The following is a 22,705-nucleotide window of genomic DNA, read 5'->3' on the forward strand; positions in this document are numbered from 1 at the left end:
TTCACGATTATTTTCTTTTTACCTGAATTTTGAAACTCAGCACTACCTTCCTCCTTTTTCAGAATCTTTTCAGAATCAGCGATGTGGTGCTATCGAGGTGGCAGCGGTGGATAACATCATGCACCGTATTCTTCAATGAGCAATATCTCCGTTAATATTGGACTAAATACTTGGCGCTTTGACAGATTCTACTATTTTTTGCTAATATATAAGCTTAAATCATCAAAACCGAATTGGTTTTCTGATCCATTATCCACGATTTACGTTTTCCACCTGGAGCCAAGGAGTTAGTGAAGATTCTCTGCCTCTCCCTGTCTTTGCTAGGCTCTCTTTTACAAAAGCCTCATCTTCTTGAATCGCCTTTGGAGTCTATTTTGGGCTCTTTCCCTTCACTCTCCGGCTCGTCGGCGCACGGGCTCGCCGAGGCGGATTTCTGGGCCCCCACGACGACGGCGTTGGCCGGCCGCGCGTGGACGACGAAGGGCTGCTCCACCGACGGTCGCCACTGCTGGAGATCCTCCTTCGGGGCCCCGGGACGCGGGCGGAGATACGCCAGATTGAAAGGCGGGAAATTCAAATGCCGTTGAACACCGGATGGGGGCGAAGTCACCCTCAGCGGTGCCGATAGCGTGGCCGCTGCGGCCGGCTTGAAGACTCCGTAGGGCCGGAACAGGAGGGCTTTGTCCTGGCCTCCGGGGATGAAGTTCTCCTCCAGCTCGATCGGATCCAGGCCGAGACCGCTCAGGTCCCTGAGGATCGGCAGGTCTATCCCGTCGTCGGAGGTGTATACCTCGGTGGGTGTCGGCAGCACGACTTGAACCTCTTGCTCCTTGTTGGTGGACTTGAGCCCTCCGTTCAAACTCAAGTTCAGGCTTCGGGCATAGGATCCGTCGTTAAGTGAGGTGGTCACCTGAACAGAGATAAAGAGCTCATTAAAAAATTTAGCATCACACTGGGGAAAAAAAAACACATTGGATTTAGAGTCCAGATTCTTGAAAACATTGACAAGAAAAAATACTCTTGATTCAATCAGATTTTTGCTTAGATCGAAAGGAAATCCGCTCAAATTAAGAGGCTTGGTTCTTGATTTAAGCAAAAATCCGATTAGAGTGTTTTTTCTTGTCGGTGTTTTTAGAGTCTGGACTCTAGATCGAATGTGTTTTTTTTTCCAGTGCAAACATTTTAACAATTTACATTCTTACAAGATTTTTACAAGTTTCCTGAATAAATTAAACTCAAAAATAATGTATCGACGGTGTAAGTCGGGAATCACATAACTCGGTTTGCAACGTCGCAGACTTCCTGTCATACTTCATTATTTAAACGGAAAACTAGTCAATTAACGGCAATTCTTTAAAATTTCCGTGATTTTTCTTCTCTGTACCCTCTTCTCTGTTCGAGGAAAATTCCGAAAAAGCTTCAAGGAATGATGCCAATCTATTCTCCTTTAAAAAGATAACATAGAGGCGGAGATTTTCAGACACCGCTAACGAGATATGTGATTGTGTACTTACGCCGTCGATATGTAAAAAGTCGCTCCTACAACGCACTCTGGCGTTCTGCGACACCCAAACGCCACATATCCTGCAGGAGGTTATCGGGCAACTGACACCACAACATCTCTTCGTCAACACCCTGCCGCTATTCCTTTACGGGGCGTCCCCCAACTCAAAAATAATAACTTGATGAAATTCATAATTTTCGATTAGAAAAAATATGAAAATACAGAAATTTCAATAAAATGTCAAAATTAATTATTTAACTACTCCTTTCTTTTCCCTTTTCTTACGCATGGATAACGGATGAAAGTCTATATTCGACAAGACAATTGCATGCTGTTGAAAACTGGTACGTCAAAAATCGATTTATCGATTGCTTTGATGGGTCTGCAGGTCGAGGTCACAGAGATTCTGTGTTTTCTTCCAAATTTGGTTTTAGAGTAGATTTTTTTGAACTTAAAGTTCAAACATTTTCACTTTTTGACCAATTCTGACCGGCTAAGGACAAAAGAGATCTCATCCTTGAAATCACAAGTCCAATTTTTTTGCTTAGTCTAATTCGTTCTGGATAACGAATGCTACACATATAAATCTGACATAAAACCATACGCACCAGTGAAAACGATCACCTGCCATCAGCCGGCACGTAATCCATTCGAAAAAACCGCACCAAATCCATGGACATGTAAGGTATTTCGAATAGATTATGTGCACACGGTTTCTTTTTTTTTGGGGGGGGGGGGGAGAGGGGTTCTACCCCTACAAAGGGAGACTTGGGGGGGGGGGGATTCGAGCGCGAAGTTTTTGAAGGTACACACACCTACCCCTTGAGAGTATATATCCATCAGAAACCCAAAATAAAAAAAAAAAAAACTGGACATGTGTGGTTCTTTAATGTGCCCGTTTATATATTGAAGATAGAGGAATTTTATTTACTAATTCGACATTAGATGAGGAGGAGAGAAAACAAACCTCTTTCACATCAGTGATGACTGTTTTGATGGTGTGTTTGACTTTCGGTTGACTAGATAGCTGGTTTGAAATTGGCAAAACCACGTAAGTGGGCTGTGAGCCCAGTCCGCAGCCACAGGGAGATGGGGGCTGTGTGGGGGCCGGTGGGTGGGGGTGAGGTTGCGGGAAGGGGTAGTCATGATCCGGGTGTGGATGGGCTGAGCCCACGGGAGGATAGAGCCCCCGAAAAACATTGAAGGAACCGCTAGCTCCCAGATCCGGAGGACTTTTCGGTTCAACAACCTCTGAGTCGCATTTGTAGCTCGCGTCAAGTTTTGAAGGAACCAGTATGGCTCTTCCTGAAACAATTTGATTAGGACAGTGAAATACAACTGAGTAGAGTATGTTTATACTGAGAATAAAACATTACGAATCCATCTTCTGATTGGTTCCCGTATTTTAGGCCTCCGCAGTGTCACTAACGGGAATGAAGATTATTGCATTTTCACAAATGTCAAAGACTTTAAACCGAGATGAACCGGGGAATTTAGGGCACGGCAAGGAACAAACGGAATGAGAGAGGGAACGGAAACAGGAATTCGGGAATGAGTTGATCAAAGATTACAAAAAAACGTTCAATCTGTGTAATCCTTGTTCCCGTTTATGACATCCATGAACTGCGTTGTCTCAACTCTCTCTATGAAGGAACTCTACAGGTGAGGGACTTAGAGGACAAGGCGCATGAGTGCAGTTTTGAAAAAAAAAAACGAGATAATAATTATTTTAAGTGAAACTAGTCTTAGTGCAAATTCAGTGAAAAATGCATTTCCAAATTCCAATTTGTAAGCATCTAAAAGTCAATTTGAACTTTCTATCCGCCATGAGGAATAAGGATCCATGTAATTTTGAAACTTCAAACACGAGTATCTCGAAATAGCAAAAACTGCACGTACGCGCCTTGTCCTCCAGGCCCCTCAACTATGCGTTCAAAATTTCACATTTGGTGCAAAAAATTTCTGACAAAGACAGAGTGCCACAGTGGCGTGGCGTGAAATGCGATACATCGATTGTTATGCCATTTAAACCTATGGTAAAGAATCGATTATTAAGGTGTTCGCTGCGAACACCCTGTCTATCGGTCCTTTTCCGTGGGTTTAAATGGCATAACAATCGATATATCGTAATTCACGCCACGCCACTAGAGTGCCTATACTATTCTGCTGTGCTGAGGAAGAACGCCGTATGAGCCATCAGACGTGGCCAAATTTCCTTCGATAAAAACCGAATTTGCAGGGAAAATTTTGAATATTTGTTTCCAAAATTTTCAGACGATTTCGTACGCAATTTGATCTAAAATATCTGAAAATTTCAAAGAAAAATGTGCATGAATTTCGTCAAAAATACATGTTTTATCAAGGGAAATTTGGCAACTCTCGAATTTTCATACGGCGTTTTTCCTTAGCACAGCAGTATTCTAGTATGTGCGGAAGAATTTTTCAAAAATGGCCCGGGAGTAAGAAGGAATTTAGAGGACGGTCCGAAAATATTTTGACTCTGGAGCCGTCCATAAATAAAATATCTCTAGATAGGGGTTAAGGGAATCGAGGAAAGCGTTACGCCATTTTGTTTATACATGTCATATAGGATAGGGACCTGCGTTACAAGGGTGGAGAGAGAGGGGGGTCAAAAATGTCGAAAAATTAGTTATTAAAGGAGCGCCTTCCGCCCTCCCAGATGAATAGACGTTTTAACATGATTTCTTTCGCATCACTATGGTCATTTAATACCGACAAGATATTAGGCAATACCTCTTATATCTATCCATTTCATAAGCAAACGTAAGTTACAAAGATTGCGAAGTGAACTCAGATCCCTTTTCATAAATTTTGCTTTGACCCAAATCAAGGTTTTCCTCATTTCAGACAACATGAAACAAGGTTAAGGTTACGCTCTACAGCGATGATGAGTCATTCATTTTACCTTGGTACGATTAAATATAAAAAGTGACGTTCGTTAAGCTATGATGCGCGTTCCGAACACGACAGTAAATTTAGTTTATTTACTTACTATCATGTTTCGCAATGACAACTGATCTGTGTTGATTTACAAAAAGTTCTTCATAATGTCGCATGGACTCTAACGCTTATATACGCATGCATAATGTTTTTGTATGTGTCCTAATTTCTTTGATAAATACGGCCTTAAAAGGAAAAACAACACAAATGCAGACTCTCAGAACTGCACGTGGATCATACTGCTCTGTGTGGACATCCTAGTGTTATAATTCTGTCAAGAAAAAAAAATCAAGCCTCTGTATTTATTAATGAACTAGGGGGCTATGCCCCCTGGCCGCTACGCGGCCCAACCCCCATAGGACGCTTCGCGTTCTCTTAGGCCCGCGTCGACAAAAGAACGACCGAAGAAAATGAAAAGATTTTCATACCCGAATCTCATTTATCCAATCTCCCTCTGGCCGGGAGCAATTGGATCGATAAGAAAAGAATGAAAAAATTGGCATTTATTTCAAACTTCACACCAAGACTTACACGAAACGGAACGGAGCGTTTCGTCGCTTTCGTGACCAAGAATTTTGCGGGAAACAGGAGAGACTCTACGCTGACAAACTAAAAAATTTTTGAGTGCTTTGAATGGACGAAACTCGCACGCCAGTGGCGAAGCGTGATGATCGATTATCGATATTTCCCCACTTGAGGCTATGGTAAAGAATCGATTATGAAGGTGTTCATAGCGAACACTATGTTTATCGATCCTCTTCCGTAGGTTTAAATGACAGATCAATCAATATATCGCAAAGCACGCCACGCCAATGTCGCACGCTCGTTTTATTCCACCGTGGGATGTCAAACTTAATGTTTCTACCAAATATTAATTTTTAAGTCACAAAAAAGTGATAGAATACCAAAACTCGTGCGACAACCGAGAATATAACTTACTTACGTTGATGTGGCACGTCATAAACTAAATACCTGATAAGCTTTTGCACTGAGAAGAAAAGTGCAGTCCTATGAACCTGGAGCACGGTGTTCTTTACTGCCGTGCTAAGAAAAAACGCCGTATGAGCCTTTAGGCGTTGCTAAATTTCCCTCGATTAAACATCAAGGTCGGATTAAGGGGGTGGCCACATGGGCCGCGGTCCATGGCGGCAAAATGTAGGGGGCGGCAAATTTTGCAATCTTTTTGAATGTAGGTATCAAAAAAAGAGAGAGAAAAATCGGATTCAGAAAATAAATTACAAACGAGAAAAGACGACAAAATCTCTCATTTCATGAGAGTGAAAGTAATGTAATTTCTAATTTTGTCGTCTTTCGGTGATACAATAGACAACACCTTTAATTAGTTGAGTTAAGAGAGAAACCAAACACGCAATTTGACTTGGAACGGAGCGGTGCAGCGCGGCGGTCGGCATGCGCAACGCATAGCGGCAACGCATAGCGCCTACAAGACTGCATGAATACTTCACGCATTGCGTCAAACACTGCGGTCAGCAGCAGTCGGCTTGAAACGCATAGCGCCTACAAGACTGCATGAATACTTCACGCATTGCGCCAAACAGTGTGGTCAGCAGCGGTCGGCTTGAAACGCATAGCGCCTACAAGACTGCATGAATACTTCACGCATTGCGCCAACACAGTGCGGTCGGGCAGCGGCGGAAGTTAACCGCCGCTGTTATTTACCACGTTTATGTTTGTTCTTTCATAATTTTTTCGTTCGTTTTTTATAAATGGAAGGCCTTGTCCAAACAGGGATGGATTTACGGAACTGAACTTTTGTTAGTGTTGACAGGGCTTTCACAAAAAATGTGGCCAACACGAGTAAACGCGTCTCATACACCCCTCCTCCACCGGCACGTTCACTTGATGGTTTTTATAGATCGTATTCGACAGATCACACAGATGAGATTGTATTGATATCGATTGGTTCAATATGTAACCACAGCCTCAAAAGTCAATTTATTAATCTGAGGTAACGGGTCATATGTGATCGAATTGTTATTCTCTCGAGTACTAAATGGCAATGAAAAGTGAAATTGTTAGGAATTTTATCATTTTCAGCTTTTCCGAATTAAATCCTAAAATTTTTGTTTGAGGTTATGTTCTATTGTTTTGAACCGAACGATACATCGAACCACTGTCGAATACGATCTATTGATGTTTCAAAACGAATGGAAAGGGGGCGGAAAAATACAGGCGGCCCATGGACGGCAAGTAGGTGAATCCGGCCCTGTTAAACACACATTTTTGAGAAAACTTATGATTATTTTTCTTCCAATTTTTCAGATTATTTTGTTCGCAATTTCTCCTAAAGTTCCTGAAGATTTCAAGGAAAAATATTCAAAAATCTCCTAAAAAGACACATATTACCGGAGGAAATTTGGCAACTCTTGAATGTTCATACGGCGTTTGTCCTTAGCACGGCAGCATATCGGCCGCACCATTCGATTCACGTAATTGTACTCTCGTTTCCAGAAACCGTCAACATCACTGTTTTTCCTCCATTTAAATAAACCAAAAATATCGACCTTAAGTAAAGCAAGCTGCCTCACCAAAAAGCGATTGTTTTACATACATTCCAGTGGCGTGGCGTGCTTTGCGATATATCGATTGATATACCATTTAAACCCATGGAAAAGTATCCATAGACAGGGTGTTCGCAGCGAACACCTTATTAATCGATTATTTACCACAGCTTCAAATGGGGAAATATCGATAGATCGCAAAGCACGCCACGCCACTGATACATTCATAAGGAGGAAAAGCAGTATTGCCAACATTCAAATCGCCAGTGCAATTACCATCATTTTACAATGACTATAATTGTACTAAACGGCGGTAATAGCTCACTTCATACTTTCGGTTGGTTTTCTTAAAAAAAAAGACTTTATATTTGAAACAGTGCGATTGACACTTTTTTACTTTAGCCCATGAATACGCGTTTTGAGACTTTCACCACCAACACGATGCCATAGCACTCAAGATTAGCGACAAAAACGCGTTTTCGAGGAATGTGAACTAAATACGTGTACGGAGCATGAAAATTCGTCGTTTCCCAGTCGAAGGAACATAACTCCATTCCAACGTTGCAAAATTGTCACAAGCAATTAAATGTATCCCAAAAATGAGCCTGTGCCATTGTTGTTTGAAATTGATCCTGATTTTTTTGCATGATATCAGGAGAAAAATCAGTGAAATGTTCAGTTGAAAATTCCCAAGATTCTCCCGGTGATCGTACAGTTTTCAAGGGAAAATTTCACTGATTTTTCTCCTGGTTTCATGAAAAAATCAGAAAAATTTCAGACAAAAATTGTACAGGTTCATTTTTGGGATAAATTTAATTTTTCCAATTTGTTTAATTTAGTTAAATTTATCTCAACAATGAACGTGTGCAATTTTTGTTTGATATTTTTCTAATTTTTGCATAAGCTCAGGAGAAAAATCAGTGAAATTTCCAGCTGAAACTTCCCAAGATCCTCCCGGTGATAGTACAATTTCCAAGGGAAAATTCGGCAGCATTGAGCCGTATTTACGTTCTTTCGTGAGGGAAACGACAATTTGAGCGCGATAGTGGAAAAGTGTGATTACCTGAGCAAATTAAGTGCACGAAGGATATCCACACGAGGAAAGCGCAAGTCCAACTCATGGTGACCGTTTAGCGCGAACTGCCCGAGGGGACGGTCAGAAAAAAAAGCATGACGGCCGAAAATGAAAATCTTCGAGCCTCCAAGTTAACGCGTCGTTGACCCTAATTGAGGCGCATTGAGGCTACACAGGCTCGGCATTTACACCGACCTTCGAATATACAGCCGTGCTAGGGAAAAACGCCTTATAAACCCTCAGGCGTTGCCAAATTTCCATTTATAAAACACGAATTTCCGGCTAAACTTATGAATATTTATCTTCTAATTCGTCAGATAATTTTGTTCGCAATTTAAACTAAAGTTCCTGAAAATTTCAATGAAAAATATTCATGACTTTCCTTAAAAATAAGCATTTTATCGGAGGAAATTTGGCAACTCTCGAATGTTCATACGGCGTTTTTCCTTAGCACAGCAGTATTGTCCCGTGTTGCAATATGAATTTCCCTATTGTAGACCGCGTTGGTGTGAGGCCGGAAGGACGAGTGTGTGGTGAAGATGCGCGCATGGAAAGCATTTTGGTTCTTTCTTGGACCACTTACCTGCATTGTTCAGGTCCGGCCAAATTCATTGCAGGCGTCAGAGCGTGAACAGGCACAACGACATCGCTCGGATATTATGCAATCCCGTCCAACAATCATATGAGGACTCTCTATTAGACGATTAGACTTTCTGTGCGTTGATGAGCTGGATATTTTAAAAATAACTTTAAGTGATCGAAATTGTTTCAAAATATTTTTTTAAAAATTCGGGCACTGCGCATTGTCAGGGGAAAGTGCCTTTATAGGGAGATTAGAGCCACGGGGCCCCATGGAGGGACTTAGGGCCCAAAAAGGGCGGAGCTTTGTTTTGGTTTTTGAGGATGGGAGGAGGGTCATGGCCAACCACACTTGCTGCCAACCTTACTACATCTAAGACGATGTTTCTCAAAAAGAGGACTTGATTAGCCGTAAAACCATGCACTGGAAAAAAAAAAAAAGACATTAGATCTAGAGTCCAGACTCTTAAAAACATCGACAAGAAAAAGTACTCTCGATTCAATCAGAATCTCGCTTAAATCAAGAACCGAGCCTCTTAATTTAAGCGGATTTCGTTTTGATTCAAGCAAAAATCCGATTGAATCAAGAGTATTTTTTCTTGTCAACGTTTTCAAGAGTCTGGACTCTAGATCCAATGTGTTTTTTTTCCAGTGCAAGTAAATACGTCGTAGTAATGCATTTGAGTAAAGTTCTCGGCAAATAAAATTATATTTTTGGTCATTTTGTATTTACATTTATTGACATCGTCCGCCATTTTTGGGTCCTAGAAGCCTAAGATGGCTGAGCCATGGTAACCGAAGTGGCCATACTCTCCCTATAAAGGTACTCCGGAGGAGAGGTTCTATTTTAGTGTCAAATATAGTCATTTCACACGCGTATAACATCATCAATAATGCAAATTTTGGTTCGTAGTCTAGACCCGATGCTCTTAAGAGTAATGGGAATTCGTGATCAAAAACCGAGAGGCGACATTTCCGGGCTTAAATTGGTATTTTTGTGACGCTGATTAATGGAAGTCTCCACCTGAAAGGCCCTTTTGCGTAAAACTCCATCACATTTGAATATCGATAGACATTTGCGTAAAACTCCATCACATTTGAATATCGATAGACATCACTTCAGAAGTTTCAGAAAGAAGTTGTCCGGTATGGTGACGCCTGGATACAACCACTCGTTCCCTTTGGATGTACAAATTGCATACTTAAATATTGAAGGGGCCATTTCAGGCGGCGCCTATGGATGCAACTCAAAACTCTTTTTCCTAATTCAAATGACGAGACTTGGTATGTCTCTGTTAAAATTGGTACCATTGGGGACCGTGGCAATCTCTGGAAAACTATATTTACAGGTAGAGGGTCGATATCTTTGATAACAAGCCAAAATCATTTAACCAGGGAATCTAATAAAATTGACTGGAAAATACTATGTACTTTTTCAGTACCTGACCAAAAAATTCGCTACGTCATAAGCGACAAAAATTCAGTACTTTTTCGGTTAGTACCTTTATGTAGATTATTATTTGAGTTCCTTTGATTTCATTATATTTCCGATCGCTTTATTTTTAATTCTTCTTTAAAAATTATCCATTTGCTAAATACAATCCTAGCTTGAGCACACTTAAACTATAAGGTCAGAACTGCAATAGCGGCAAAGGAAAACCGACAAGGCCAGCGTGGAGGCTACCCTCAATATTAATCTTCATGCCAAGGCGCAACGATACAACTATTCGTACTCTTCGGAATGCGTGAGGTATCACGCCACAATTGAAGGCGTTTTCGAAACTGCCAACTTTCCATATCGGGACTCTCGAGTCTCGTGTCACATAAAATTCGGAGAGTGAGATAATTGTAATGACTGCTCTTACGAACTAGTGCAACAGTTATGTGCACATCTCCTTGTTTTAATTTTTTGTTTACAGCTTTCGTGCCAGTTGATACTGAGAGTGTGTAATTTGCTCGACTGTGTTTTCGTTCTATTTAAGCTTTTGATACACATTTTTTACTGCACTTTCTTGTATTCTATTATTGATTTGATTTACCTTTCTAGTAGCTATATTTCTTAGTTAGTTTCCTTTTAATTATATTTCTTACCGCATGTTTATTTTTAATTATTCTTTAAAATTATCCAAGTGCTGAATACGATCCTAGCTTGAGCACTCTAAACTATGAGGTCAAAAGTGCAACAGCGACAAAGGTAAACCGACAAGGCCAGCGCCAGCGTGCAGGCTACTTCAATATTAATCTTCCATCGCATTGATAAGGCGCAGCGATACAACTATTCGTACTCTTCGGAATGCGTGAGGTATCACGCTACAATTGAAGGCGTTTTCGAAACTGCCAACTTTCCATATCAGGATTCATGTGTTGCATAGGGTGTCTATTAAAACTGGCTAGCAAATAGTTAGTACTTTTACAGTACTTATTTAGTACCTTTCCAACAAATTTTACACCTCATAAGCAGAAAAATTCAGTACTTACTTTTTGGGCTCGTGAAAATGACGAAATTCGAAATTCATGCGCAAATTGCGGGTAAAGTGACGTAGCTAGGAAATTCGAAGCTCATTGGTGGCGCGAAGATCAACTGGCATTACAATGAAATACTGCATCAAGAATCATTGCGTAACGGATTGCATATTTTCCAGGCTATTTTAAAAACATCCGTGGCATGAAGGGAAAAATTCCGAATCTTTATGGAGAATTTCAGTACTTCCGGACCGCCCTAAAAAATATCAGTATTATTTCCGGACTTTTCGGATTTTCCGGACCGATAATTCAACACATGTGAGTGGAGATAGCTATTAATAAATTATCAAGCCTCCCTTAACCATTAGATACTCGTAGAATGTGAGACTGCAATACTCTACCAGTTTTCAAGTCAAGATAAGGCCTATTATATATATACCTACCCGTCCAAGAGAAAAAAGTGGGAAACATTTTTAGAAAATGCTGCTTCTGAGTCTGCTCATACAATTTTTCGCCACAAGAAAGGACTCGATGCCATGGAGGACAAAATATCCACTTAATGGATACCCATACTTTAAAAATTTCATCTCATTAAATGGATCGAACTAAAAAAAATTGTAACACAAGGTCTAAGTAAATTAGTAGCTACTGTCAGGTTTTCTTTCTGAATGAATATTTTGTCTCTGGATCGCACTTACATTTCATCGAGGTAGCCATATCGGCAGGTAAGATATTTTTTTTTGTCTACCTCACGAAAAAAAGACGCAACAAAAAAGAAGGTATACGGAATCTTAACAGCCCACAACCCCTGATAGCATGAGCTTTACCAAATTTCTATATTGGCAAATAATGCCACGCAGATCATTGAATTAACCAACTGTTTATCCTCGACACTATGTTCATAAGACAACCGCATTACCGATCACAATGCGAAGCATTCTGTTAATTGATCTGAATGAAGTGAATAAAAGCGAAACGTCAATAGAAAAATAGCGTTTCGGGGAAATCGTGACTAACATGAGCATGACCAATGACAGGAACTAAAGTTCATCCTAAGTATAAAACCTACCTACGTAGAAACGGATATCCAACAGCTACACTCATTTGCAAAGTCTGGAATAATAAAAACAAATCAATTAAGTCGGAGTTATTTCCATAGTTTGAATACAGGGTGTTTTAAAATATTCTGCGAGCATGAATTTTGCGATTCATCATTCATATCTCTAGCGTGATAACTGAAGATGAAATCGACCTCCTGTCTAAATCTTCACGTTTTCTTTATTGGGAGCAATTTGAACACATTAACCTCTTTAAATTCTCTTTTGCGTTCTTTATGTAAAAAATTCCCTGATTTTTCTGCAAAAAAGCAGGAAAGAAATTAGGCACTTCAAAGGGATAAAAAATAAGGCTGAGCGGATTTTTTTTTCTTTGGTAGTTTATTTGCATCTCTGTCTCTCGTTGACACTTTAAATTGCCCCACTTCTGTCGTCGTGCTGTAGATATACTGGGGGAAAAAATTAAGTATTCGTGCATTTAAAAATGTTCATGTTTCTTCGAATCATACTGTACTACAACCATAACATCAAAAAATGACACCACGATAACAGTTCCAAGAGATTTACTTGTAGAATAAAATGAAAAAAGACTGATTATGACTGACCTACCCTTGACTTGTGATTGCTTATCGCTTTTCACCTTCTCTCTACGAAGTTTTCTCCACGAAAACAAGTGATTGGCCGTTTGAGAAATTCCCAGTCGGAGCCAAACTGGTTGGCTCATCCTCCTCTAAATTCCTCGTCATTGAGCCTTTTATCAGCTGCAATTTTACGCCGGAACCGAAATTTACCTTGTCAGTCAAGGGCAGGAGTGCTTATAAAGTTTAAAAAATTTTATTACCGCTAGTATTAGTGTTGTGAAAGTGATCGGCTCCTATGTTGTGATTTGTTCCTCCTTCAATCGGCTCTCATTCTACTGCTGGAAGTAAGTGCACTTTTAATACACACTTGAATTACTTTTGCAGTGATCGATACATAGATACTCGAAAAAATTTTGACAATAACATGGTATATTCTCTCTCCGAATAGTTTGAAAATTTTAAGAGTTTTTTTTAAACTTGAGAATAGTAGGTATAAAATTGGAAAATTTAGTCATTTTAAAATTTTTTAATTATTTTGCAGTGAACGTTAAATGAACGGGTCCATCGTTCAGTCGTGGAAAACTGTTGCAGAGGCTGCTCTGAAAATGATTTTATAAAATTCCAAGCCGCTTTTAGTTTAAACAATAACATACATATCTAGACAGAAAGTCCTCTTGAGGCTCCTAAATATTTTTAATAGTCGGTGAGACCTACCAAACCACGTATCTCGGTTTGCGACGTTTTTCCTGTCATACTTCACTTTTTAAAAGAAAAGCTACTGAAAATCAATTCTTGAAAACTTCCGTGATTTTTCTTCCCTGAAGAAGAAAACTCTGTGTAAACTTCAAAGGATGATTTTGATATGTTCTCCTTCGAAAAAATAAAATGGGAGCGGGAATTTTTCAACACCGCAAACGAGATATACGTGGTCTGGTAGTTTCACCGTCGATATACACTAGATTAACACATTTTTCTCAATTGAAGTTGTGGTGATAAAAAGGTGTAATATCGCATGGTTAAAGGTCTCTCTGTCTAAACGATACACTTCTAAGAAAAATAACTTTAATCCCATACAAAGTCGTTAATTTATTTTTGAAAATAATGGGAAACAATAAAAAAAAAGATCACTGGCCAAATTTTCTTAAAAATATAACCATCGCAAAGAATTCTTCTTCACGAGAGACCTTTAATTAGTTACCTACGTATCAAAAACAATTTAAGCGCTTAAGTCCAGTCAAACCAATCGCAACTTATTCTGTAGGGAATTTGAAATCTGGAATTCAGATTTCTCGACTCGACTCGACTCTATAGAAACTCGCTCCTTTGAAAAGTGTACTCCTGTGGAAAAATGTCCCTTTTCCGGTAGGCGAAAATTTTTTTTAAAAAATTAATAATGATGAAAATAAATAAATAAGTTAAGAAATACATAAAAATTTGAAAAATATGTTTTGAATAAATACATGATCACTGTCTAATTCGCAAATTATTTGTATACATGAAAAAAAAGGGAGAAAAAACCACTAAAAGTTACTCCGAAGTGTAACAGGGTGATAGAATAATTAGTGTGATGCCAGCACAATTCAACCATCCTCTTACAATTGTTATGTGTCCGACGTTTCTAGTTTCTGAGATAATAATACAGTAAAATTACAATGCCTCCCTCCTCACCTCGAAAAAAAAATGGACTACATAATTAAAATGACCGCAATTAATTTTAATATTTTGAGTACCGTAATATACCCACTTGGGTGGTGTTTAGACAGACCCCAAGTTGAGTAGCCTATGAGCTGGGAGCCTAAACGTATGAAGAAAAGGCTATGGCTTGACGTCAGACCAGCTAAAAAGTCTGATTAAATCACTCTCCTCAGACGTCAGAAAGCTCCGAATTATAGCCACGATGTTGATTCAAAATCAATTATCTTTATCCACGTGGTGCGTTGATAAAAATAATCTTAAACCAAAATAAAGGAGTCTATATCTAAGCTGTTGGTCAAATGTTTGATCAGTATTTTTGTGTTCTTTACTGCTTTATTGATATTTAACGTATGTGCATTAGATTTCTCTTATTTTCATCGAAAAATGCGTTACTCCATTGCAACGTTTCAACATCTCCAATTGAGTTTCATTTTTTAAATAAAACGAACCAAAATATCCCCTTGCAAAGTTCCGTGAATATTTTTGAATGAGAGAAGAAAAGTCACCAAATTATTATTATTTTCATTGATAATAGTACTTTTTTTTATTTCATTTTTTTTTTTTGTTGTTGTTGTTGCCGTAATAAACTGTTGGTTACTACTTTTAATAGATTGAAACATGAGCAGATATTTACATCGGCCATACCTACTCATCCCCCCCTCCCCTCCCAGAAAAAATAAATAAATTCAAAAATAATAATTCTGTGAAATGTTGAGAAAATTTTGTAGATAAGACAAAAAGAAAAAAAAAACTCGGAACGTCGTCGAAAAATGATCAATTTTTTCTCACAATTAAGGAAACATTTTGCATCGTCGCAGCTCGACTAACATGCTCATTTATTTAGTTCTATATCAACCATGCACTGGAAAAAAACGCATTGGATCTAGAGTCCAGACTCTTAAAAACATCAACAAGAAAAAGTACTCTTGATTCAATCAGAATCTAGCTTAATCAAGAACCAAGCCTCTTAATTTAAGCGGATTTCGTTTTGATTCAAGCAAAAATCCGACTGAATCAGGAGTATTTTTTCTTGTCAATGTTTTCAAGAGTCTGGACTCTAGATCCAATGTGTTTTTTTTCCAGAGTGGTCATAGAATGCTCCGATTACGCCAGTGCAAATCTCCGCTCCCGTTATGTTTTTTCAAGAAGAAAACCTATCAACCGGTTTTCTTGAGAATTTTCAATGAATATCCCTTGCTCATTCAAGAAATCACAGAAAATCTTTAGGGGATATTTGGGCTAATTTCTTTTAATAAAATCTAGCATAAGCAGAGATTTTTAAACGCTGCAATACAGATACCTACGCATTGTTCGATTCGGCCATCGATAATAATCAATACGCACATTAATACCCTGGTAAAAATTGGCAGTAGTATGTGAGTTCCAAAATACTATAGCCGGCTGTACAATTTCTTATAGCCTTTTATAGCCGATGGCGATTAAGCGACAGCCAGACGATAAAGTTTATGCTAAACGCTACTGAATACGGATACTAGGACTTAGTAAGTTTTTGGACTACCGCTCTCGTTTTGTGCCGGAGTATCTTGATTTATTTTGCGAGGAAAGCTCCGTACTTTTGAAGGATGCCTGTCATTCTTAATATGTTGGAGCGCATTAAATTTCTTATGATACTTACGCAATACCTTTGGTGTGAAATAGTTGCTTCAGACGCCGTGGCACGCTGCGGCGCGGCGGGCGGGCAGAGAGCGCGAAATGCGCATTGGCGCCTACAAACCTAACAGGGATGCTTCACGCTTTGCGCAATGCGTGAAGTATCCCTGTTAGGTTTGTAGGCGCCAGTGCGTCGCCGCGCAATGCGTGAAGTATCCCTGTTAGGTTTGTAGGCGCCAGTGCGTCGCCGCGCAATGCGTGAAGTATCCCTGTTAGGTTTGTAGGCGCCAGTGCGTCGCCGCGAAATGCGTGAAGTATCCCTGTTAGGTTTGTAGGCGCCAATGCGTCGGCGCTCCGCTTTGTATTAGGCTCTAATATTTACCTAATCTCGCGGAGTCAGCGATTTTCAACTCATGATTTTGAAATGTTTGCACACTCTGTATGGACCATCTCATTTTAATTATTTTAATTGATGAAAAAAAATATGTTTTAAAGGAAAATATAATGTGTGTTTTGTAAATATTAAGGTAGTTCCGTATCAAACTTAATGATTTCCAAAGCACACGAATTTTTACACAATTTCTTACAGCCTTTTATAGCCAATGGCGATAAAGTGTAAAGCCCGGCGATAGGAACTATAGCCCGACTGTATACTTTTTTATAGCTTCGTATAGCCCGGCTATATGATTTGCTCCGCTTTCTACAGCCAGCTATATGATTTTCAATAGCCTTCTTTAGTCGGCTATAAGAACTCCTATGGTATTTTGAAACGCAGCTCGTATCGCCAATTTTTACCAGGGTATTTCCATTTTATCTGATTTATTCACGTTTCGTTTGATTTGTTTTCAAGGAATGAAACCTGTGACAGTGCTGTTGTCAGCACTATGCATGACAGTTCTTGTCATCTCTGCCAGGGGAGCGGCGCTCTACCCTCAGCAAGAGGAGTGCGACGAAGGTGAGACGCTAAAATTTATGTTTTCTCGTTCATATTGTGCGTAGTAACGCTTGTCGTATGTCAATATTGGTTTCAATTTGTATGCTCTCTAACAAAATATTATGTCCCAAAAAAAAAAAAAAAAAAAAAAAAAAAAAAAAGCTTGTCGTACACAAGCGGAACCAAAGTCTGATTATAAGGAATCAGCCTTTTGCAGCTGAACCGCTGCTAACAAAATTACCCTCCACCCTCCACCCGCATCTTTACTTCGAGGATGATTTTTCTATGAAATATCACCAATTCAATGCATTCATCGGAACAGATTGACTGGAAAAAATTGAGGGGCTTTAAGTACGAGGCACACGAGTGCAGTTAATGCTATTACGAAAAATACGTGTCTGAAGTCTCAGAATTACATTGATCCTTATAGCGGAAAGAAAGTTCAAACTAACTTTTTGATGCTTAAAAATTGGAATTTAGGAGCGAATTTTTCACACAGTATGCATTAAGACTAATTTTGCTGGAAGTCATTAATATCTCTAATTTTTTGAAAACTGCACTTACGAGCCTTGTCCTCCACATTCCTCAATTGTGCTTGCTCTCTTATAGCATACGAAAAAGAAAAAAAAAATCCCCGTTGAAATTCTCTGTCACTAAATTTGAAATGAATAAGGAGAAATTGCAGAAAATATTGTTGTTTACTTACTTTTTAAGAAAAAAAAATATAACAGGAGTGGAGGCGTGCGACGTTGCAATCGGAGATAAATAGGCTCCTTTCGCGTGTAGCCATCGATGTTTGACATAAGTTGAGGAAGGCGTGTGTGAGATAACTATTCGACCACGGATGATACGCATATTGCTGATGGGCGCAATTGAAGGCGCGCCACACTGCGACGATAACGCAATCAACGCCGCACGGTGGATCGAGTGAATAGGAGGGATCGGACAAAAGGAAACTTTATTTTTATTTTTAATACAATGGCACCTATTGGAAACCGAGGAGCTGAATTTTTCCAACTTTTTTTAAGCATACAAATAGACCGCACCCTACTGCGGGTGGTTACAAATGAATTATTGTTCTTGGATATGTTTTAGAAGTTTTTTTTTACTTAATTCACCATGCTGTTCTTATAACTGTGCGAATTCTTGCGCTGGACGTCAACTTCAATAATAAAATATTTCAAACTTTACCGTGGCAGTAACAAGAAATCATTTATTCATTTCGATCTTTTTTAAAGTGTGAGTAACTAAATCTATTTTCAACAAAATAAAGTTTAAAAAATTAGGTTTTGGAATCTGCAGTATTTAAAAAAAATCATTGGTAATAACCGATTGAACTTTTAATGCAGATAATCAACAGCGAACGGTGAACAACGAGGACTTTATACGGAATGCCGGATACAGAAGCAGTCAAAACACACTCCATCTAGGACCAGACGGTAGCAAATTTAGAGAACACTACGAAAAGCTGAAGCAAAAAGCTGACCAATTTGTTGGCTCATCTGGCACCATGTAAGTACAGACAAATTGTGGATTTCAAATTATTTCCGCAAAAAAGTGATCAGTCTTTTTTTCATAAAGATAGGATGGGAGTAAAATCTTCTAACGCTGTGATCGCGGTACGATTTTTTTTCTTTTTTTCACGACTTTAACCATCGATACAGGTACTATTCCTTAATTGTTATCAAAGAGTATCCCATAAAAACTATAAACGATAATGAGGTCAAAATTTTAAGACACTCCTTGAAACTTCCTGAACTTGAAATACCCTAAAATATAGAATTTTTCGATGCACTGGAAAACATTTTAAAAAGGTATCAAATGGAGGCGGTTTTAGGGTAAGTCATGAACTTCCAACCTAAAAAACCCTGAATTAAATGAAAATAAGTAAATAGGTAGAGACATGAAATGCACAATATAACTAAAATGACAGTTGATATGTAGCTACATGTAAGTAATTTAATCTATTTTGCACAATTACTATGTCAATTGCACTTCTTCCCAATTTCGAGCAAGACTGCTGTCGGTCTTGTTTCAAAGTTGTTATCTGATAAATAAAATCATTATTAAAAAAAAAAAAAAACCTAAAAAACCCGAGTAGCTCGCAACTTATTTATTTCTGTGCATTAGCAGGTATTCCCATTTTGAATGATGTTTATTTTTTTCAAATTAAAAGAAAAACACTCAGCACTACTGCAATTTTTTTTTTTTTTTTTTTTTTTTTTTTTTTTTTTTAACTATGACAATTTTATTCAGACTTTCAAACAGAGAAAAAACACGCATACTAGAACCGGATTTAGGGGTGGGGGAGTCACAAGGGTTACATCCTTCACTGATGAGCTTTTTTTTCGGAATAGGAAATTTTCGCTGACCTCGAGAGAAAAATCGCTGATTAAGATAAAGAAATAATTCAAATAGACCAAATTGAGTGGTTTTATATTAATTTATCAACCGCTTTCTTTAACCAATCTTTTACCACGATACGCTGAGCAACTATTCGTACACATGGGCGGCGATTTTGCCTACTTTTTAGATTGAAGGAGATTCAAGTCGTAAATGTTTATTGCCACGAGAGGCACGTAAAGAATGATTCGCTTCATCTCGTGAGAAATTCGCATTAATCATGAGAATTCATTTATGCTGTGTAAAAACGGGTGAAATTCGCAATAACGGGACCAAGGTCAGTTATGTCGCCCGACTCATTACCAGCGTTCTCAAAGGTTTAAAACTAATTAATGAAGAGAAATGTAATAACGTGCGCTGCCGTACTTAGGAATAGCACCATATGAACATTCGAGAGTTGCCAAATTTCCCAATATAAAACATGTATTTTCGACGACATTCATGCATACATTTCCTTGAAATTTTAAGATATTATAGATTAAATTGCGTGCAAAATAGTCTGAAAATTTTGGAAAAAATAGTCACAATTTTCCTGATAAATTCGGATTTTTAAGGAAACTTGGCAACGTCTGAAGGTTCATACGGCTGCGTTCTTCTATGGCACGGCAGTGTAGTGCCATGGTAACTGCAAAACATTTGGACTGCATTTTGCAATTTGGGACTATAAATTCTGGCTCTCCTGGAAAAACACTTATGTGCATAGGGAAATTACCAATGGCACATACGTTGTTTTTAAACCGGGCTAGAATTTATGGTTCCAAATTGCAAAATGGAGTCCATTTTTGCCTACGCCATTGAAAGATCCACAGATTCATCGAAAAAACATACTAATTATGAACTCCATGTAAGTAAAACCCTGAGTAACTTATGATTTCCTATTTTTTCAGTCCACAAGATCTGGGAGTGGATTTGAACGGAGGAGCTTTCAACAAACTGGAAGCAGGGTCTCAAACGAGCAGCTCGAGTTTCCATTCTTCAGGGGTGAACGCCGGGATCCGCACCCCGGTGGCGACCAACTTCTACAACAATGACGGTAGTTTGCTGCACACGGTGGAAGGTCTCAAAGCCCACGGTCAAGGAGTCCAGTTCACGGCGACCGGCGGAATCTTACCCCTGAAGAACTACCAAGAAGGGCAGGTCTTCTCGCACAACGGCGGCGGCTACGGCGGCTCCTTCGAGAAACACTCCTCCAGCCACTCGGAGCACTCCAGGACCTCCAACAGCGGCCTGCCGATCACGTTCACCCCATACGAGAAGCACCACCAAAGCTCCAGCATCAACGTCCAGGAAACCGTCAAGAGGCGCAACTACACCGACTACCTGGAGCCGGAGCTGATCTCGCAGAAAACCTCCACGGTCGTCCATCCCTTGAACGTGGCGTACGGAGCCCAAAGCGCCGGTACTTACAACCAAGGCTTGAAGACACACGCCAACTACGACCATAGTAACAGCGGCTCGTACGGACTCTACCAAGTGCCCATGACCGTCATCCCAGTGCTGGGCAGCAACGACGCCAACTATTTATCAGAGACCAAGAGCCAGTCTCTGAGCAAGACGCTCATCTCCTCGCATGACTCCACCCACGGCGCGGTCGACGCGAAGCCGATCAAAATCCAGACCGGCTCTTACGTGAGGCCGACCCCGTCGGGTGTCGACCAGATGTGGCACAAGATCGTCCAGGGACAGTCCTACCAGGTGAACAACAACCCCGGCGTTCTGCAGACTAGTTTCGGGACGACCGAGGCGGAGAGCGACGATAGTCTGCAAACCCACGTAAGTCCGATCGCGCTGAGCGCTCCCCAAAGCTCGCAGTACGTGTCCAAGAGCGAATCGCAGAAATCCGAGTCCTCCTCGTCGCTGCACGAGTCGTCCAGCCACCAATCGGGATCCTACGCGGGCGGACAATCTCTCCAGAGTCAAGGTCAAGCCAAGGTCACCGCGGGAGGAAGAGCCCCGGTCAACACTTTCGTCGGAGACCCCAACGCCCCCCAAAACAGCGGCTTCGCCATCACCGGCGAGAACAAAGGGTTCTACGCCAAGTCCGTCGAGTTGGCTAACCTGTTGAGCGCCACGATCGCGCCGATGGAGACTAACGAAAACCAGGCGGTGCAACAGAGCTCGCAGCAAAGCAGCTCTAGTTCCCAGGTGAACGTGATTCCCTCCAGAACAGGAGTTCTATCTGGGTCCCAAGACAGCTACCAATCCGGCTATGCGGGCGGCTACGGTGGCGGCGTTAGATCTGGCTACCAGAGCAACTACGAGAAACACCACAGCAGCAGCTCTCATTCCGAGAAATCGCAGACGCAAAACCTCAACGGTCAAGAATCCGTCAGCGGTGTTCCGGTCATTAACGAGCCTTACAGACTTTCTGGCGGTGGCAGCACCTACGACTGGTCTGCGAGGGGCGGTGGTTTCGGTCAGTATGCTCAACACGCGGGTAGTTACAGACAGGTCGGTGGGCACGCTGGTCACGATAGCGGCAGGCAGATCTCCAACGCCCAAAGCTGGCAAAGCTCCTCTCTGTGCGGAGAGTGTGGCGAGGGCGTTGGGCAAATTCAGTACGGTTACCAACAAGGAACGCCCGTTAAGAGTTCCTATGGGCTCTCGTCTCGTTTTGCCGCCTCCTCCAGCGATATCAATGGGCAGAGGTCCGAGTCGAAAAGTGCGTCCGTTACTATAAATGATAATGGAAAGATTGATACTTACAACCGTCATACCAAGTGAACAAATGATCAGCTGAGAGAGAAATTCAAAAGAGACCTGTCAAAGTCCTCGGTATGTGAGGCTGAGTATAGTTCGATAGTTGGACGTTCTTAGGGGTAGTTTTCCTGAAATCCTCCTCCCACCCACCCTATAACACCCGAGCCCTAAACATCATTATTTCAAATTTCATATGGTGGTTTCTCTCTGTCTTCAAGTTCCTGATGATTAATATAATTCGAAAGAAGGCAGTTAAGAAGCTTTAATTGTCTTCGTTCTTTTTCCTCTCTTTTTTTTTTTAAAATCATTTCCCGATACAAGGAGAAAAAACTGAAAGCTAAGGCGAAAGAAAGAGATATTGGTTGATTTACCTTTCCATTCTGCAAATTAAGAAATTATACATATCTTTGAAGTGTGCTAAATGCACAGGGCCTATTAACTTATTACTTTTTTAATTTATTTCTGTTACTGACTAAGTATTTAGTATTAAGTTGATATTTATTTTTCTATTGTATGTATGAGAAGTATTTATTTAATGTAATTAAGTTGGTGTGATAAGATATAATTAAACTTTAAAAGAATTCATGACTTCTTTTTTCAGACGCTGACACTGGTAGACTAA

The 22,705-nt window shown here is 40.1% G+C and overlaps 2 protein-coding genes across 2 annotated transcripts; one reads left to right on the forward strand and one right to left on the reverse strand.

Moving 5' to 3' along the window:
- Positions 1 to 144: 144 nt before the first annotated feature.
- LOC109040861 (uncharacterized) lies at positions 145 to 8,604 on the reverse strand. Its single transcript, XM_019056950.2, has 3 exons — positions 8,051 to 8,604; positions 2,472 to 2,809; positions 145 to 910 (listed from the first exon to the last, which is right to left on the reverse strand). Exons 1-3 carry the CDS (start codon positions 8,106 to 8,108, stop codon positions 344 to 346), a joined length of 963 nt encoding a protein of 320 aa, XP_018912495.2. The 5' UTR covers positions 8,109 to 8,604; the 3' UTR covers positions 145 to 343.
- A 4,226-nt stretch (positions 8,605 to 12,830) lies between these two features.
- LOC109040746 (uncharacterized) lies at positions 12,831 to 22,664 on the forward strand. Its single transcript, XM_019056778.2, has 4 exons — positions 12,831 to 13,084; positions 16,897 to 17,001; positions 18,330 to 18,492; positions 20,271 to 22,664. Exons 2-4 carry the CDS (start codon positions 16,899 to 16,901, stop codon positions 22,105 to 22,107), a joined length of 2,103 nt encoding a protein of 700 aa, XP_018912323.2. The 5' UTR covers positions 12,831 to 13,084; positions 16,897 to 16,898; the 3' UTR covers positions 22,108 to 22,664.
- Positions 22,665 to 22,705: the final 41 nt, after the last annotated feature.

This window comes from Bemisia tabaci, chromosome 5 (genome assembly GCF_918797505.1).
Source record: "Bemisia tabaci chromosome 5, PGI_BMITA_v3".
Lineage (NCBI taxonomy): Eukaryota > Metazoa > Arthropoda > Insecta > Hemiptera > Aleyrodidae > Bemisia > Bemisia tabaci.

Excerpts from the sequence above, each read along its gene's own strand:
- LOC109040861 (XM_019056950.2), bottom strand. The coding sequence starts at position 8,108 with ATGAGTTGGACTTGCGCTTTCCTCGTGTGGATATCCTTCGTGCACTTA. Across the intron at positions 2,810-8,050 it reads CGTGCACTTAATTTGCTCAG|GAAGAGCCATACTGGTTCCT; the intron begins GTAATCACACTT and ends AAATTGTTTCAG. Across the intron at positions 911-2,471 it reads TCATCACTGATGTGAAAGAG|GTGACCACCTCACTTAACGA; the intron begins GTTTGTTTTCTC and ends ATCTCTGTTCAG.
- LOC109040746 (XM_019056778.2), top strand. The coding sequence starts at position 16,899 with ATGAAACCTGTGACAGTGCTGTTGTCAGCACTATGCATGACAGTTCTT. Across the intron at positions 17,002-18,329 it reads GCAAGAGGAGTGCGACGAAG|ATAATCAACAGCGAACGGTG; the intron begins GTGAGACGCTAA and ends CTTTTAATGCAG. Across the intron at positions 18,493-20,270 it reads GTTGGCTCATCTGGCACCAT|TCCACAAGATCTGGGAGTGG; the intron begins GTAAGTACAGAC and ends CTATTTTTTCAG.